General features: G+C 32.0%; 2 protein-coding genes across 2 annotated transcripts in view; one reads left to right on the top strand and one right to left on the bottom strand.

Moving 5' to 3' along the window:
- Positions 1–1110: 1110 nt before the first annotated feature.
- On the bottom strand, positions 1111–2649 carry LOC137933026 (uncharacterized). The gene is made up of 3 exons (XM_068776762.1): positions 2591–2649; positions 1552–2302; positions 1111–1255 (listed from the first exon to the last, which is right to left on the bottom strand). The coding sequence occupies exons 1-3, from the start codon at positions 2617–2619 to the stop codon at positions 1157–1159; spliced, it is 879 nt and encodes a 292-aa protein (XP_068632863.1). The 5' UTR covers positions 2620–2649; the 3' UTR covers positions 1111–1156.
- A 7630-nt stretch (positions 2650–10279) lies between these two features.
- The window catches only part of ft (cadherin-related tumor suppressor fat), an 86271-nt gene continuing 75925 nt past the window's right edge, over positions 10280–20625 (top strand). Inside the window, exon 1 of the mRNA XM_068776456.1 lies at positions 10280–15830. Coding sequence (XP_068632557.1) covers positions 10677–15830 — 5154 coding nt within the window. The 5' untranslated portion in view covers positions 10280–10676. The remainder of the gene's footprint in view (positions 15831–20625) is intronic.

Genomic DNA, 20625 nt, shown 5'->3' on the forward strand with positions numbered 1-20625 from the left:
GATTTCTATTACTGTTTAATGAATACGTCAACGACACTACATTATCTATAATCGATTTCAATCTCTCTGCCTAATGCTATTTAATTTATTTATTTTAAATACATAATTTAAATGTTTAGAATAATGGAAATGTTGGAATGAAAAACGTATATTGTATTTCATATAAATTTAACAATCGTCTTTTAGACCTGCGTAATAAAAATTTATTAGTCAAGAAGCAGTAAAGCTAAAATATCACTTAATTCTCTGCAATTAGAGAATTATTTTAATCTTATAATAAAAAGTGTAGTATACTAGATTATGTTTGCTTTGCAAAATGTTATCGGTATTGTCTCTGAACTAAGAAAATAAAACAGTTAATAAAATTTTCAATTTAAAATAGAACACTGAGTAAGTTAATTGAAAAATATATAGACAACTGTAATATTGGAACATTATCTAAATTGACAAGATATCCATTCATTACAATAAGCAAAAGCATAGGCTCATTGCCACAAGTGCGGAAAGATCGTAATAATTAATGTTCCTAGTTTATACACTTGATTAATTCAAACTATGGATCAAACGAATGTTTTATGTTTTAAAAATAGTTTCGTAGTTAAATAGTACGTGACAAAATGTTTTTCTATCTAAGTCTTAGACAATCAGTACATTATATATACAAACGCACGTAGGTGCTTTAGAAAGCTGCCGATTGAAGGGAACTTTTTACCATTGAAAAGATAATTATTATGATGTACTTATCAGCTAAACAACCCATCCATTTAATGGAGATTATAGTCACATTTTGTACGATCAATTGCACACACTTTATGCTACTTTCATACACATATGATATCTAGTAAAGAATCAAAAAGAATTTATATAGTTACAGAATACTTTGTAGATATTACATTCATATAACAGTGGATTTAATGAATTATTTAGAAAATACATATCGCAATACTAATTTGTAAATGATTCGGAATTATTGACAAGAATACATACAAAAGAAGGTAGACCGTACTTCATTGTTTTATTAGGCGAATAACAGTCATCTAATTTTTTTGTTTTAATTTTATGAATCACGATTTATTAAGTCGCAGTTGCTATAATTCCTATAAGTCTACATTAATACTCAGTCTCATATTTGTTGGCGGTTTTCAGGTGAATCTGTTTAGGTGGCAATACGATGTTTTAGGCCTCGTAGTTCTAAAACTAAATCCGAATCTCCCGCCACAAAACGTTTCTCCATTCTATGACCGCTTGTTGATTTCTGTGGGCACAAATAGATAATGTTAAAAAATAACTTATTATATTATATTTTAAATTGTATGCAGAAGCAGGACGTTAAACATTGAGTTTTAGATTATATTGGTTCTTTCTACCCCTCCACCCTCGATTGACCCGGCCTCCGAGCCGACTGTGTCACCCACCTCCCCCAGCCCGGCCAAGCTATTTTTAGACTTCGGGTTTCATAGAACGTATGTCTTTATAAAATCTATAAGTTGCTTACAGAGCAGCCTCTTTAAAATTTCTATTGATAGACGTGTATATTTAGTTCATACTTACATGAGATTTGTTTTCAAGCAATTGAGCAATAGAGTTGTAATAAGGCGAGCTCCTTTTTTCGTGATTTTTTGTTTTAGTAATCTTCGCCGGTCGTGGTATTGCTATCTCTTTTTCGCCAATATTTAAATCACGATTCGGGATGGGTTTATCTGTAGTTTCGCTTCTTTTGTTTCCATTCCAGTTAATGAAACCATCATCAGAGGGATATTCTTCATCCTCATATTTCGGTGCCGTTTTAGGTACATGGTAAATAGGTTTGCCCGCCAGAGCTTTTAGCTCTCTAACATCTTCATCTTCATTATCTCTATCTTCGTAGTCGTCGTGAGAGGTTGAGAAAGCAGCACGGGCATTCTCGCGGCGTCTTTGAGCATCTTGTGCCATTTGTGTAAGGATCAAGTTATCCAAGAAGGCTGCGTTAACATCGTCCAAGTTGCTAGATCGCCAACGAGGTGAATTATCGCTCTCAAACCACGTTTCTTGTCCAATTGGCAAGGATGCTAATCTCTCCTCTTGTCTGTCTGGTGCCTCATTAGCAAAATGTCCATAAGGATCATAATAATAAGAATAGGGAGTTTCACCGTAAGCATCGGGAACGTTTAAAGCCGGTGCGTCATAGTAATATTGGACTTTTGGAGCGTAGTCATAATCATCGTCTCTATATTCTCTGGGTGTTTGTGAGTACATAGGCCATGCTTGCATAGGGTATGCATACGTTTGTACTATTAGATAACCAAATAATGCTACCCATGACCTACAAACAGTTTTAGTTCAGTTAGATAATTTTAATGTTATCTATTTTTAAAAATCAAAATTGTTTTTCAATATGACTATTATATATATTATGTTGTCGAAAAAGTATTTATGATTTTGAACAAACATAATTTTTTTCATAAAATAGCAGAACGTGAGCAATTAAAATAAAATAAAAGTGATAATTAATATATACAATAATTAAAAAATACAAAAAATATTTAAATGAGATTTGTTATTATTTTTAATTTCGCAGTTATTTCCATTTTAATAAATTTAAAAGACTTACCTCGAGTGGGATAGTAGTACGTCGCACATATTGCACTTTTGATGTGAATAGGAACGCGATCGGGGCACAACTACGGCCGTAAGCTGGTCTGGGAGGCTTTATAAGCTGTTCGCCCACGCGCGCCGCCTACACGTTCTCAATGAACGTCTCCCTCTACGTTCACCTCCGGCCTTTACTAACCCCTTACTCATCCCTCTAGAGTCCCCCTCCAACTTTCAACTCCCCACCGCTCAGGTATCGATCGTGTCCACAGATTATTCATCTTACTAACGTTATACTTTTCCTAGCCGAATAAGAAAAACCAAATTGTATATATGATTTTAACGTAATTTAATTTTTTGTATAGATATTTGATAGATCCATCTTTAATTTATTTATTTTGTATAGTAATGGAATTTTAAAAATTAAACTTCGCTAGTTTTTTTTGTGTATAATAGTAAAAATTTAGGAGTCTATATGACGTAAATATCTATAAAATAAATATCTATACGAAATAGTAATCTATATGTAGCCAGCTACAAACTTGTAGCGTTTTGTTCTTAGCCCGTGTGAGTTGGCGTAGTATTACAGTATAACGAATAAAGCGTGGGTTTATTCACCGTATCTCTCCCCCCTTATTAGTTAAAACATGTGGGCATTACATTCGTGTACTTGAAATAGTATAAAAATTATTTTTATCAATCGAAATTACACTAGCTTATGATGGCGGTATCAGCAGTGTGTTATATCTAACACAATTCGTTATATTTAACGCAAAAAATTTACATTGATCTAACAAGATATACAAGCATTTTTGAGTTTTTTTTTATTAAAATAAAAGTGTAATGATTTATGACACCTTATAAATAACAGGTGCACTGTCATTGTGGTTATGTTTTCGAGAGGCCTGATCATTGTATTGGGCGTCTATCAGCTGACATTATGATGATGATTACGGAGAAAATTATCGGTGTCAATGGTCGAGATATTTTTTTTGCTTCGCGAAAAAAATTTTCTTCAAACAAACAGTGACATTAAATTATTATGATAAAATTTTTGTCACAAACAGAATGTCTCATTTTAACTCTGGAACATCGTAGACATACTAAAAGCGAGTTGAAAAGTAGTTTCGGAATTTTCTTTTCGCTACATAGTTTCTCCAGTGCTATCACAGCAATTCATCTCTCTTTACAAGGATTTTCTATTTTATAAGACGGCCGCCCCTAAGAATCGCCACAATGACCGGTCTCACGCTGCTTGCGATCTTAGCTTAGACCGACCTTGCATGTGATAAAAATTTTTGTTATTTTAACAACTTTTTAAAGATTTTTTTTGGAATGTCGATCCTAGTTTTTGAATCGAACAGAAGGGTATAACAGTGTTTCAGTTGGCTACTGTGATCGCTGAACTTCAAGCGGTCTAAATTTTCGATTCATTAAGGCTATTGACAAAAATGAACTTTTCTAAACTTTAGTAACTTTTTGATCCGCTGTAAGTTGTACAAGTCTCTGTGTATATCATTTTGAATAATACTATGTTCCGCAACATTACACGACACAGGCACGTTCATTATGATTTAGACAGATCTGAAGATCGGGTGTCATTATAACCCTTCATAATCTGCAAGTTCCTGATTTAAAACTGGTATAAAACGATATGATACAGTAACACATTGCAAAAGAGTCGTAAGGATAACATTTTCATACAATGAAGGTTTCAATTGACTACTTTCACGATATGTGTAGATATTGAATTAGTGTTTGTTGTATCCAAATTGTTAAAGTTATTTTACTTAAAATATTATATTAATGTAAAAAACGAAAATTAATAATATTTTTTCAATTGCTTTCGAATTTATTGCAATGTTTTGTACACTTTTCTAAAGCAAATTCTTCTAATTAATTATTCATAATAATAATTTTTCCGTTTTTTCGCTAACGTGGCATGTCAAAGCTGTGTCAATTTTTAATTAATTATGTGCTTGCTTATTTGCTTTTACTTCTTTTTTCTTGTGTAAAACTATTTGTATATGTTATGTAATATTACATGATTTAGCCTAGACCAAAATGATTTAAAAGTATATATTTATCTCATGGTCTGGATGTAGGCTACTTCTAAACGGTAATGTCAAAATATTAGATTAAGGGGAAGCATATGTCCAGCGGTAGACGTTCCTTTGCTGAAAGGATTATGATTACGACGATACATCTCATTCATGTAAACAGTAAAATTTCAAACACCTCTGGCTAATATTGGGGTAATTGTATAATATTGATGTTTCTGTTTTTTATACACCTTTAAAGGTTCCAGAGGATATCGTAGAAGATAAAAAAAGTTCAATAATCTGAGATAACATAATTCAAAAATTTAAAATTGTAAGTAATATCTTGAATACTTACAAGTGAAACATTGAACTTAATGGTTAACAGTGGGCATTTTTGTCCTTGATAAGTGGTGTTTACCGTTATACAGTAAATAGGCGCGAGGCATTCCTTTGTGTCCTCAGACCGCCTAGACAAATAGATCATTTCAAAACCTTGTGTCACATTGTGTCAGTACATGAAGTCCATCGTTTAAATTTAGCCTGCGCTTAGCTTATCTCGTTACGTTATACTATAAAAAAGAAAATATTGAAGGAAAAGTTTTCTTTTACTTACGAGAATTAAATGTCGCTTTAACGTAATGTTCCATTTGCTCAGATACTTTCTGGAAACTCCGTTAATTGCATGGGGTAGGTCATAGGAGGATGGGGAAGTGGGGCGACATCGATGAATTTCGTGTAAGTTGCATTGCATTGTCAGGTTTGGGTACGGAAGTCGTCACAAACACGAGGTCGATGCCCAGACAGGCGCCTTCGTGTCGTCGATGCAAGTCAATACAAGAGAAAATGTAATATTTGTACTAGGTAATATGCACTTTTATGTCTGACTTCTGTATACATATTGAACCCAAAAATTTCTGAAATTATGTAATAGTATCTATAAACTCCATAGGAGATAGATAATTTACATCTGTATTGAACAGTTACAAGTCTAAAGTATTTTTTGATAACATTGTTTATGCATATAACTTTATTAATAAAAGGGTTGTATGCCTAAAAGAAATATTACATGCAGTATGCAAGTACTAATAACGTAATACTTAAAGTAAAAAAAATATTATCTGTTAATAAATTGGATGAAATCTGTTAATTTATTCAATTCCTTCATATTTTAAATTAATCCAATAATTTATAATAAGCAGCTGTATCTTGTATTGTACCGTATTATATATATATATATATATATACATACATACATACATATACATACATATATATATACATATATATATATATATATATATATATATATATGTATTTCGGCTTTTACGATTTTTAATTATTTATGAGGGACTTTTGTTTCAAACAATTTTCAGGTTCCCTTCACAAGTTATCTATTTATTTAGTTTATCATTCTTTACATTTACTTGTATACTCTTTTCTTTCAATCACAATCCTTTAGCATCATAGTTAAGTTCACAATTTTTAATTTTTGTCTTTATTTCTGTTATTATTGTTCCTTATTTTACAATCCTTTTATTACTCATTCTAATATTGAATTTTTATTTATTCTTTATTTACTCTTATTTTTATATTATATATTACTTTCTTTCTCATTTTTTAACAATATTTCAAAATTTGGGGCGGCGTTCTTTATTTTGCATTATAGAAGCGACGATACCACCTTACCTCGAGCTCCATTTCGCACTTCGCACTTACGATTATCAGCCTTGGCTTATGCCGATAATGTCTTCTTTTAATACCGGTAAGAGTTAATGTTGTATTGTATAATTCATATGCTGCGCGCATTGGAGAGGAAGAATGCTTGCTACCACCGTGAAATACACACCTTAATGACTGGGCTTCCTTAATTATTTTTTATTTACTGTGCTTAATATTGATAAATTACAACTTGGTAATATTTACTTGATTGAAAATCAATATTAGATCGCTCATGTCATATTTAAATACATACGTAATAAGATATTTACATTATCAATTGTTACATTGTACCTTAAATCATAAAGTTTTTATTCTTTTATAAATATAATATCGTCTGTAATACAGTATAACCTAAGTTGAGAGGACAAAAAACACAAATGTATGAAAAGTATTTTATGACTTTCAGATTAATCAGCCAAATATTTATCTTAATTAAAAAGAATACGAATAAAAAAATTAAGAAATAGATGGAACTTCATAAGTATTTTTAATAAGTATTATTGAACGTTAGTATATTAGAGAGAGTCAAAAGATTTCCAAATATATATAGGATTCATGGCATTGGGTAATTTTTTGCTAAATTTGTTTCTTGATTAAAAATAAGTTAATGTAAGCTATAAATAATCATAATCAAAACATTACACGTGAAATTATTACTCAGGTTTAGCGCATAGTATAGATCAAATGCTTTTGTTTCATGTATTCTATTCTTAAAGACAAGAATAATCTCTCAGAATCAATCTATGTTGCTCAAGGAAGTAATCTCCGTATTTAGGTCATATAGTCGTTAGGTCTCTTTCTTTTTTAGTATTTCTATTTCACTCAGCTCCTCGTTGAGGTAGCTGGTTCTATTTTTAGCCCGAGGGGTTGGGTTTTATTCGAATTTTAAATATTTATCGTCCATTGATATTTTTTAAGATGTTAATGTATGTTTGTGGTCGTAAGAACTGTGTATAAATGTCATTTAATCGCTTGTAATATTTTCTAATCTATACTCAGTCGTGGACTATTAATATTATTTATCCTGAATGAATGAAATAATATATTAGTAACAGGATATAATCATTTGGCTAACCTTTATCTTTAACAAAAATAGCAATATGTAGATAACATTCAAAGTTGAATAGTGTTTAGGTAAAGGAAGTCATAGATTTTGATGAAGAAATAAAAAGATAAACAGAAATTAATAAAAATAATGAGATGTTATAATTATTTTAATTCTTTGTAATGCTTCTGATATAAATAGTATTCATTAGCCACAGTTTTATTTAAATGTACTTTGTACATAAAATGATTTTAAATGGTTTTATGTTACTTGATGTATTTTGAATTAAAAATCTACGACGTTTGTAGTGTAGAAGAGAGCTTCAGTGAATTACGGGTTGAATCTGACTCAGGCTTCCCTACGTAGCTTGTTGCCAATCCAACTTTAGCACCACTATATCTGTTGTTTGTGTCGTGTACTCGTGGCACTTCTCCAGAAGATTATATTAGGCTGCAATATTCAAAGGATTCGGCAGAGCGATTGGTTATGAAGACGAATCGAAATGTAGTGTATTAACATATATTCCTATACAATACTTTAGTTAAAGTGCTGAAGTGTTTCAGTGTTTTTGTCACTTGTCGAATCAAGAATAATGAATGATTAAAGGGATATTTTCTTCATTATTTTAAACCTGGTTTTCAAGTTATTTTTAAAACATGAAATATTATCTTACTAATTCTGTAAGGTTATTTTAACAATTAAATTAACGTGAAACAGACTCTTTAATACATTTTTGTAGTTTATAAATTGGCCCTTTAGTTGTGCTTTGTTTATAAAAGTAATTATGCTTTGTCAGCTTTTGGTTTCATATTTCCCAGTTCACAATTAAATAAAGCGCCTTTTACGTAATTTACTTTAATCTTTATGCATACACTTAATATTATTTTATTAAGTGTATACAATAAAAATTTACTACTAAATTACTTGCAATATTATTAGTAGTTTTATGTGAATCAAATGTCAAAATTATTTCTTTGGCGAAATAATTGCGAAATATCTTGTTGAGTTCTATTTGAACAAAGAAATTAAAATAAGATGTCATTTTAAGGTTAGGTAAAGAAATAAGCCAGCCCAGGCATTCGTTTCATTCATGAATGTAAGTCTTTACGTCAGTAGCTGCCCCCCTCTGACCCCACCGTGGAGGCGCGGTCTCCCCCTTTTCGGGCAAAATCATTGTGAAGATACTGGAATGAGTGGGTGACGTCAAAGTTTCCATGCAACAAGTGTTCCTATAGAGGACTTAAGTGGGAATACTAGTCTATTTTTAGCTGACCGAAAAAATGTTCATCTTTTTTTATTAATACATCTTATTTATTTCATTATTTTTTATTTAAATATTTTCGAAAGTCCCCCAGGAAGCCCTCGAGCCTCGTTAGCTTAATTTTTTTATGTTTGCATTAACCTTCTTTAACAACAGACAAAAGAAAGTAAGAAACTGAATTCAAAAAACATAATCGCGGAAAGATTTTTATCAATGATATATCTTATGACTACTTATTCTTAAATTCATAGCACATATATATTTTTATTTTAAGTAATATTTAAAATTAATCGATTTAAGTGTTAATAAATACATATTATTTGTAATTGAGTTGACGATCGTCATTGTAAACATTTTTGTGAATAATAAGGATGCTATTATATTGTTAACAATGATTATATGATTACCTTTATTCTTATCACAAAATTCAATATTGAAATTGTTTAAAACCAACAGATGTTAATTTATTTTTAGCATTAGAGCCATCTATCGTAATCGAAGTAAGGCTTGTCGTAGGTGTGCCCGTGAAAGTACCTAAGAATGAAGTTATTATAGCTTCGCGTTAGATGGCATTGTAATGTACAATGTTAGTCTCTGAGGATAGGTATGGTATATAATCATATATATACAAAAACGCGAAAATTATCAAGTTACATTGTTCTTCAATTAAAGTACGAAAGTAATATGTGTACACTAACTTAGTTCGATTCGCAGATCAATTCTAGGTTAGCTTTGCTTATTTTTGTAGTAGTATATGTTATAATAAGCTAGTTTTTTTTTAATGTAAAATGTATGTTCTGGTTTGAGGGCGCTGTAGCTAGTAAAATAATGTCTCAAAGTGATGAGTGAAACTGTGGCATTTGCCTAGAACACTGTATACCAAAACTTTTAGTGTCTGGTCGGGTCGTATAATTTTGACCAGTTACTTAATTTATATAATTATTATTTAAATATGCAAAAATGTTATATGATAAGAAATAATCAATGTTTTAGAATAGCAATTATTCTACAAACAAAGAAATTATAGACGAAGGTTATAAAATTACAATTTTTTTTTTACGATTACGAACTATTATAACATTTGCGAACATCTTTTTACAAAATTTCTTAAAGAATTTCAATGTATTTAAGTTAATATTAGGATTTATACAAAAAAAAAAATAAGTTGCTAATTTCAACGTTTTCGACGTTTACCAACAAAAGACTTCAACGCGTTCGTGTTTTAAAAAATTAAAGCGTATAATGTAATTCAAGTGTACTGTTTAAAATAACAGTTTGTGTCAATAATATTAGGTGCTGACAGTCCAAATATCATTTTTAAGGTTGGTTTTTGAGATGAAGTAAATTTTGTTTACATTCTCCTTTATATTGTAAATATTATATCCATGTATATTTTATCTTCTAGGATTAATTGAAACTATCCTATCATTGTTTATATATCTTTCTTACTTTTTCCTTCATATTACGAGTGACTAGAATCGAACAATAAATAGTGGAATCCTTAGGCAGCCATTATCTTTAGTATCGTGATCACACAGCTACGGGCGAAGCTTTCAAAGCTGCTGGGAGGGGTTATAGCGATGCGGGGAAGTTGCGGGGCGGCGTGAAGGCCTCCGCCCGCCAGTGCCGCGCCAACTGTGACGCTGCCCGGGTGCCGCATACTAACTGTGTTTATTTGGTTTACGTATCGCAAACTTTCCTGAATAGTGTTTTGAAACAGTGACCTGCGGAAATGTTGTAAGGCTTAACAAAAATTTTGTTTAAGTGCCGTAATCGTGACTAAGTAATCAAATCAAATTTTCGGGACTTGTGTAGATAGTGAGTGTCACGTGTGTTTACGAATGAATGTGACAGCGTAGGCGCAACGGTGGGTCGCTCTCCCGTGAGATATTCGTGCTCGCGCAGGTCGCTGCGGCCATGTTGCATACCTGAAGCGAGCGAGCGCGCAACTCTGCGGGAACGGGACACGGCGATTATTCCAGGCAGGCTTAACTTCTTGCCAAAGCAAAAAAAACTTTGCGATGTTTTTGTGGATATCATGACAAGTATGGGGCGGTGGCACGTGGTGCTGGTCGCGGTGGCGCTGATCACCGGCGCGGGCGCTGGCGCCGCCGCCGAACAGATGCAATCACGTGCTGTCGACACTGGCGTAGATCTTCGAATAGCTGAAGCACAACCTGTGGGCACTGTCGTCGGAAGGATACCTATTAAACCTGGGTTTACATACCGTTTTAACGAACCTCCTAAAGAATTTGTACTTGATTCCATTTCTGGCGAAATAAAAAGTAATATTATATTAGATAGAGAAAGCGTTGATCGCTATGCTTTTGTTGTTTTATCGAGTCAACCAACATATCCGATAGAGGTACGAATAAGAGTTACAGATGTAAATGATAACTATCCCGAGTTTCCCGAGCCGAGTATAGCTGTGGCTTTTTCAGAGAGCGCAGCTGCTGGAACAAAATTGCTTTTGGACGCTGCTACAGATAAGGATTTAGGAGAAAATGGTATTGCTAATGATTACAGGATCGTGGATGGTGATAACGAAGGAAAGTTTCGTTTGAATGTGACTGTGAATCCAAGTGGACAAACATCATATTTACATTTAGAGACAACAGGAAAGTTGGATCGTGAAACAAATGACTTTTACATATTAAATATTTCTGCGCGTGATGGTGGAAATCCTCCTAAATACGGGTATCTACAGGTTAATGTTACTATTTTAGATGTTAATGACAATCCTCCTATATTTGATCAAAGCGACTTTTCGGTATCATTAAATGAAAGTGTACCACCGGGAACTGTAGTGTTGAAAGTGACAGCAACGGACAGTGATTTAGGCGATAACAGCAAAATTACGTATGAAGTTACTGACACTGAAAAACAATTCGCAGTTGATCCGGAATCAGGGGTGATAACAACTTTAAAAAAGCTTACTTGTCCTAAATACTGTAGTAACGGTACTTGTAATATGACTTGCGTTTTAACCGTCATTGCTAAGGATCATGGTGTGCCACGACAAGATGCACGTACATATGTAACTGTTAATCTTATTGATGCTAATGATCATGATCCTGTTATAACCTTCACATATGTACCATCAACAGCAAGTTTTGCTACTGTAGATGAAAATGCTAAAAACGGGTCCCTAGTAGCTGCGATTACTGTGACTGACTTAGACGCCGGACTAAATGGAATAACCAGTATTAAAATAATTTCTGGAAATGAGCTAAATCATTTTCGCTTAGAAAATTCTTCTAGTGTTTATATCGTTCATGTAAATGGTGTACTAGACAGAGAAGAAATAAGTAAATATAATTTAACAGTAGTTGCTACTGACAGAGGTATTCCGCCACGAACAGCTACATCTTTTTTGGTAATACATGTAAATGATGTTAATGATCACGAGCCAGTATTTGAAAAGTCTGAATATTCGGCCGTTCTGAGTGAACTTGCTCCTCCTGGAACATATGTTGGTGGTATAACGGCTACTGATGAAGATACCGGAGTAAATGCTGAAATTTATTACGACTTTTATGATGGAAATCAACAACAATGGTTCTTTATTGACCATTTCACAGGATTAGTAACAACGAAATCTTTATTAGATCGAGAAATTCAAGGCACAGTAGAACTTAACGTGTCAGCAAGAGATGGTGGTCCTAATCCTAAATGGGCGTACACAAGATTAAAAATAACAATTCTTGATGAAAACGATGAAGCACCTTCTTTTCCTCAATCAATTATTAATGCATCTCTTTATGAAAATATGAAGCCAATTAAAGATATATTGATATTAACAGCATCCGATAATGATCAAGGTACGAATGGTTCAGTTTCTTATTACTTACCCACGAGCATTGAAAGAAAATATCCTAACACATTTGTGTTAGATCCTATAACTGGACAGCTCAGTACAGTTATTGAGCTAGATCGTGAAAAAGTACCATTATATGAAATACAAGTGCTTGCTAAGGATCAAGGATTTCCGCCACAATCGTCTACAGCTAAAATATTTTTAAACGTTCTAGATGTCAATGACAATAACCCATTCTTCTATCCTCAAAGATATTTAGAAACTGTCAATGAAAATTTAGCACCAGGATCAAAAATACTTCAAGTAAATGCTTTAGATTTTGATGAAGGGGATAATGCGAAAGTCACATTTAAATTGGAAAGCGGGGGAGATGGATTTTTTGAGATTGAGCCTTTAACAGGCAATTTAATATTACAGAAAGATTTTCATGACGCAACCAAGTCGATATATTCATTAAAAGTATCATGCAAAGATAGAGGCAATAAGCGTGCAGTTGAAGATGCTTTTATAGATATATTAAAATCTTCACAACGTAAACACCTTGATTTTGAGGGTTATGATGGGTATAATTTTAAAATTCTTGAAGACGACGGTTTGTCTAAGACACGAATTGGACGTTATGTTGGCAAAGTCAATGCTAGAACATCAAGTGATTCAGTGTCATATTATATTGTAGATGGTGATTTTAAACATATCTTTAAAATAGACGAGAAAAGTGGAATAATATCAACAGATTCCTACGTCGACAGGGAAGAAAAAATGACTTATCGACTAAAGATTATGGCCAAAAATGGTTTAGCCTTTGGTTTTACTACAGTGAATATATCAGTATTAGATGTGAATGACAATTACCCCATATTTATAGAGGATAAAGATGAATTTAATATACCCGAAAATATTGCCGTTGGTCAAGAAGTATATTTCGCCAGAGCTACTGACCGTGATTCAGGTTCTAATAGAACGATAAAATATATGTTAAGTTATAATCCCGATAATAGCTTTCGTATATCTGCAACGACAGGAGTAATTTATTTAAATAAAGCTATTACAAATGAGCCTGGGAGTACTATATCTCTTGAAGTAACTGCTACAGATAATGGAAAACCAGCACTTTCTACTAAACATACAATAGTAGCAATAATTAAAGATGTAAATGATCACACGCCTGTATTTGATCATACGTCATATGAAACTTCTTTATTAGAATCAACGTTAGTAAACACAAGATTTTTTGCTATTTCTGCTTCCGATGCCGATTTAGGGCCCAACGGAAAAATATCTTATTACATTGTAGAAGGAAACTCTGATGAAAAGTTCGGAGTATTCCCAGACGGATATATTTATGTCAAAAGTACATTAGATAGGGAAGAAAGAGATTATTATTCTTTAACAATCGTAGCAACAGATCACGGCACACCTCCAAGATCGTCACAAGTTCCGGTGGTAATACATGTACTGGATGAAAACGACAACAGTCCTCAATTCACAAACACTACTTTTATTTTTAAAATAAAAGAAAATGATCCACCTGATACTTTTGTCGGCAAATTAACTGCAATTGATAAAGACATAGGAAGAAATGCCGAATTAACATTTAGCTTACCAATAGTACAAAATGATTTTAGAATTGATTCAAGGAATGGATTTATTAGGACCTTAAAATCCTTTGATCGAGAAAGCTTAGCACATAGCACCGGACAAAATTATATAACATTGACAGTGACTGTAAGTGATAATGGTAAAGTTAAATTATCAGATTCTGTGCGAGTTACAATTTATATCACTGATGTAAATGATAACGTTCCCGTTTTTACACGGATTCCGTATAAGGTTGATGTTTCAGAAGGCGCTGCTGTAGGAGCGTCTATAATGAGAGTATATTCTTCTGACGCTGATGAAGGACTTAACGGCGATATTTATTATAAACTTATAGGTGGTGATGAGATGGAAAAGTTTTCATTAGATGAAGCCACAGGCCAATTATTCATAAATAAACCTTTAGACAGGGAAAGTGTAGATAAATATCAACTAACTATAATAGCCCATGATTCTGGTCAATCCGTTCGCCTATCAGCAACAACTGTGATTTCTGTTGATGTCCTTGATGAAAATGATAATGCTCCTGTATTCACACAAACAGAAATGAAGGTGTCAGTTTTAGAGACCGAACCAATCAATAAGAAGATTATTCAATTCCATGCGAATGATGCTGATTTAGGAATAAATAAAGAAATACAATTTTCCATTACATCTGGTAATAGAAAAGAGACATTTTTCATAGACAGTTACTCTGGTGAGCTTTTCTTACATAAACATTTGGATTATGAAGACTTAACTACGTATGTTTTAAATATAACAGCTACGGATAATGGGAGTCCAAGTTTATCATCAAGTATTCCCTTTACTGTGAATGTAATAGATGCTAATGACAATGCACCTGTATTTACAAATACGGCTATCGTAAGACAAATAAGAGAAGGTATTCCCGTACACACGCCTATTGTTACGGTTACTGCTGAAGATCCTGACTCCGGATTAAACGGAAAAGTTTATTATTCAATAACACATCAGGATCCTAATAACAATAAACGACATTTTGCTATTAATAATATTACTGGTGTTATGCATACTCTATTACCTATTGACAGAGAGACTATAGATACGTTTCGTATAACAGTAGTTGCTTATGACAGAGCTGAACCAATATCAGCAAGACTTAGTGCTGAAAAGTTAGTAACTGTTATTGTTGAAGATATTAATGATAATGCACCTGTGTTTGTTTCAATGAATGCTGCTGTGATTAATTCAGAGAGATTGGGAAGAAGTTTGGGTCGTGGTATTTTTATTATGAACGTATTGGCTCGGGATTTAGATTCAGGGACAAATGGTCTGGTTACTTATAAATTAATGCATGGAGGAACTGATATTTTTGATTTACATCGAAGTAATGGTGCCCTAATATTGCGCTATCCCCCGGCCATCCCAGAGGCTAGGTGGAATCTTGTTATTAAAGCAACAGATGAAGCAGTTCTTAGTGAACAACGAAGCACAGAGACATATTTAACGGTAATAATGGGTGGAACTGAACTTGAAAGAATTACATGGACTAATGTGGACTCTGTTTCGGTAGCTGAAAATGAACCTGCCGGAACCGCTATTTTAAATGTGACAAATAATTTTAAATCAGCTTTGGAATATTACATTGTTAATGTGACTGGTGATGGAAGACAAGTGGACCGATTGTTTGACATTGACTCTTCATTAGGAATACTTTCAACTGCCATTTCCTTAGATCGTGAATCTGGAATAGATCGATACGAAGTAGAAATATGCGCCGTTTCATCGGGCACACCTCTGCAATCTACAACAACAAAGGTAATTAACATTATTTTATTTATTGCAAATTTATAAATTGTTAATGCTAAATCACTTTTCTTTATGGCAGTGTCGTACATATTTTTAACAAAAAAATTCTTTATGTAATTTTAAGATGACCCAATTAAATTTGCACAATTGTTGGCAGAAGACAAAACATCAGCACCTTATTGCTGTTACAATAAAAATAATTAAACAAACGCTCGTTAGCGTGTTTCGGTCGGCGATTCTAATCGAAGTTTCTAAATTAACGATAAGTTTGTCCCTTAACGACATCTCATCCTTAATCTTTTTTTTAATTATACCTACTATATTTTATGAATAAAAAGAAAAGCATGTTTTATCAAAGATGCTAGACAATGAATAGAAAATAGTTTCCAACCATCAGTCACTTGTTCACAAATAAAACAAAATATATTTTTTTTTATTTTTGAAAAAAGAATCTTTTAAAACTGTAAAAATGTTTTATTTTAAACAATTAAAGAACATACATTTGACTTAATAAATTATTAAAAAAGAAAGAATATACTTCCGATTTTAGCGAAGGTTCTAAAAATTGATTAAAAGTTATTGAAATTTAAAATTTTCGGAATAAGAATATATTTATATTAAAAATTGACATTGTTATTGTGCTTTTGAATATTTAAAATTTTCGTTTATAATTACCATGTGTAAAGTCATCACTCTAAAACAGGTTACATTAATTTATTTTATCTGGAATGCGACGGACCAATAACTTCCGGTAGTACAAAGTCCTGCAGGGATTGACAGTAAACAACAATTAATTTAAATACGCTCTTACGCATTACGTTATGAATGTATATTTATATATACATATACATATACATATATATATATATATACATATTTATATATATATATATACATATATATATATATATATATATACACATAATTTACACATACAATCAATCAACCTGAATACAATGCGTTCGATTACCGATATCGAAGTCTTTAAGGAGGTAATAAATTGCACTCTAAATTTTTAGTCTTTCAGTCAAAATAAAATGGTTGACATTTTAATTTTTAATCGAAATATTGGATCTTGTAATAATATAATTGTGTGCTATCTATTCAGATCCTAGAATCGTAAAATATATTATATTATGTTTGACGGCTTAACATGTAGACATGAATCATGAATAATTTGTAGTTTTTATTTAATACATAAATTCAAAAATAAAATGTTATTAAAGATAATAGTATTCATCTCATTATAAACATCGCCAATAATACCACCATTGCTCAAAATAAATTTATTGACTTTTTTATTTCTTTTTTACCTCCACTAGGACGGACAATCACCTTTTTTGTTTTACGTTAGGGAAATGCTTTTGTATACCCGTCCTTGCGGTTAATAAGTCGAACCACATCTGATTTACATAGATTAAAACCCCACGACGTTTCATCGTCGTATTATGGCGAGGCTTTGAGAACACGCACACATCCGTATCCGGAAAAATCTCGCCTTTTTTGCGCCACCCATAGTCCAAAGATATGAAGAGAGCAATAATGGTAATCCATCGCATGTTATGGCATTGACACACCTATGATAAGACATGTGCAAGCCATTATAACAGAAGAGCCCAGAAATCGTGTTTTTACACTCCGGTTTGAACACATTTTCGCATATTATCTCTAATCCTAAAAAAATAAGATGTGATAATAAAAATAAATTAAAAGTCAATGTAATGCGCATTATCTGGGACTTGGATTATGGTTATTTTCCGTACCTGAAAGCGGCTTTATAGTATTTCCGATGTCTGTTTACCACATATTGCCTGGTACTTTACGACTAAGCAAATTATGACTCGAAAGTTTTTAACATACTTTATATTTCAAATTTCATTCCACACGCATCCTGCACTCTTGATAGCCTACTTTATTTTCTTTATGGCTGCTTTAATAAAAGTGTGACACAAAACAGGTTATAATAACGTTTATTCTTATGAAAGTTTTAAAAGAAACATGGAGTTAAAGTTTAAGCAGAAAATTCTTAGGTTACATTTTTTAAGTTTTTGCAAAAATCAATGAGGTTTTTGTCAGAGGTCAAATATTTTTTTATAAAGGTGTTGTAGATATTGTGAAATATATATTACTAATTCGACTAAGGTAATTACAAGATGTGTCAAATTCCAAAAAGTCAAGCTGGTATTCCTTTTGGTCATCATAGTGGTTCGATCATATTCCTTTAATGACCGAATGAGAATCATCGATGGTTATGATTGCACGGGGTACCGATTTGAAGTAATTCCGAGACGGGGGCTAGTATCATCCAACACCAAAAGCGCATTAGGGCGCTTACCTGCATTCCCCGGGCTGATTTATGCAATGCGCAACCAACGGCCCGGGCATCGACACCCACTTTAATGAACGTACAAGTTACGTTATACTGTGGAATAGCAACCATTATTTCACGCCAGTGCTAATAGTCTTGCATATGTGGTGCACTTAATTCTCGGTTAGTGTTCAAACCGATCCTTTGTTTTATTGTTACATTTTTTTTAGGTTAGTAATAATAGGAATTGTGTATATGTATATATGTGTTTATATTATATATTTTTTTCTGTATATGTATATATGTTATACTGATTATTATATATACATATACTTTACGTTCAATGTTTTGTTTTAAAGCTTTTACACCGATTTCCTCTGTATGTAGTTTTCACTCCGAAACTTCATTGGAATGCGATAGACCTATAGCTTCTAGTAGAATAAAATTCGCAGGAACAGATAGTCAACTGAAATTTATTTTAATATCAATTAATACGAATTTTTAAAACGCTTTTTTAAAATATAAAAAAATTGACAAATTATCCTTTTTATAATTTTTAAGGGACCCTTATCAAAAAAAAAAATCGGTGTTGATAAATGTATTAAATGTGATTTTAAGACTTTCATGTGACCACATTTTAAAACATTCAATTATTGAAAAAAGTTATGTGGTTTTATATAATAATGTTTTGAGCCCAAATATTATAATTTTATTAAGGGTTAAGATAATGAAGAAAATATTAGTTGCTTAAAGTAGTCATTATTGTTGTTATAGTTTAAAGCAGATTTTGCTTCTGATAAAGTTCCTTAATGCAATCAGTAAAGGGCATACATGAAAATTGCTGAATTACCGCCCTCCTTTTTAAGTTATTAGTATTTCTGCTTTATCAATGAATTTATGGGCCTCCAGGACGGACGTGCCGATTGAAAACTTTAAATGTTAAATCAAAGTTACTTTTAACCCGACTCGCCCAAATGCATTCTGAAGCACATGCGATAACGATTATGGGTGGCATGTCCCTTTAGGCTGTTATCGTGAAAAGAAATCCATTAAAGTAGATGCACCATTTTTATAAATCCAATAAATTATTCTACTTCTTTTAAAAATAACTAATCACCATACTTTAAATACTGTCCTTTTATAATTCAAATGTAAATACAAGGAATTTAATAAAAACTTTGGTATTTACTTTATAGTTAATGCACGGAGTTAGTTAACTATTTAAAAAAGGTAAAATTTAATGTCACCTCGTTTTTTGACTAAATAATTCACGCGGTTTAAATTTAAACCTTCTGAACTGGGCTATTATGGATTAAAGAAATCATAATTACATTTTTTGTTACAATTTTATTTATTAAACTGAGAATTTAAAATCTTATATGTCATTCAAAAAAGCTCGTGTGTTTAATATCATATAACTATTTTAATATATTTAAATTTACAAAATTTGTTTATGGTGTATTAACATCGAATTTTTTAATATTACTATGTCAAGTACGCCCTTTGCTATTAGTAATATTAGCGTTCCTATAAAAATTCTTAAATTCTTCTCTTTTCGAAACATTTCGTTTATCTTATGGCAAGTGAAACTAGGCGTGAGAGCCAGATTAACTTCATATAGACTTTTATTAACTTTTATTATGTTTAGAACCAAATTCATTAGAGCAATCAATAAATAAACCAATGCCTTTTAAATATGATTCTCGGCGTGATTATTTTTTCTCGAATTTCATTGAACTATTAATATTACACCTCATAATTGAAACAGATTTTTTTTATCAAAACTGGAGATGTATTTTGAATAAATAACATCTTGATTACATACTTTTTAATAAGAATACTGTTAAATATGCATTTTATCAACATAACAAAAAAATTGAATTATAATTTATTCTCCTACTATTATAAAATAATCACATAAAGAATAAAGTGTTAATTGACGTTCTGCAGTTTTAAGTATAATAAATAGAAAATTTAAAAATTTAAGGTAATAGTTTTAAGATTTATTTTAGAGAAGAAATAATTATTTTAAAATCGTTCATAACGTTAAAGACTGTTCTTTTCGGGTCTACTATACAAGCTTTCTTATCAATGTTGACTCTATCAACCATTCGAGCGTGATCTGCGTGGCCTCCGCATGTTTCCTGTATAGACCTCAATGGAGACCAATATCAAACGCTTATACAGATCACGTTGGATTGGGCAGTTTATATGTGTGCCTTCATGTGGAGTTGGACCGGTTTGTAGAGGCTCTGTTGCTTTCTACGTCATACTCCGGTGTTCTTGTAGACAAAGTTGTATATACTCGCGTGTACTTTATAAGTTTGAACTCAGATGAAGTTTATTAGTGCTTGTGTTCTCTTAGAATATATATGTATATAGCGATGATTGTCTATAGTTTTGTGATGTTTTTTTGTCGAACATAAAATCAAATGGAAGTCTTTAGAACTTCGTTTGATATTTTAATCAGTTTTTAGGAACTTAATACAAAATTTT

This window comes from Battus philenor, unplaced genomic scaffold (assembly GCF_028537555.1).
Source record: "Battus philenor isolate CCGP_79_NKW_IND1 unplaced genomic scaffold, ilBatPhil1.0.hap1 SCAF_12, whole genome shotgun sequence".
Lineage (NCBI taxonomy): Eukaryota > Metazoa > Arthropoda > Insecta > Lepidoptera > Papilionidae > Battus > Battus philenor.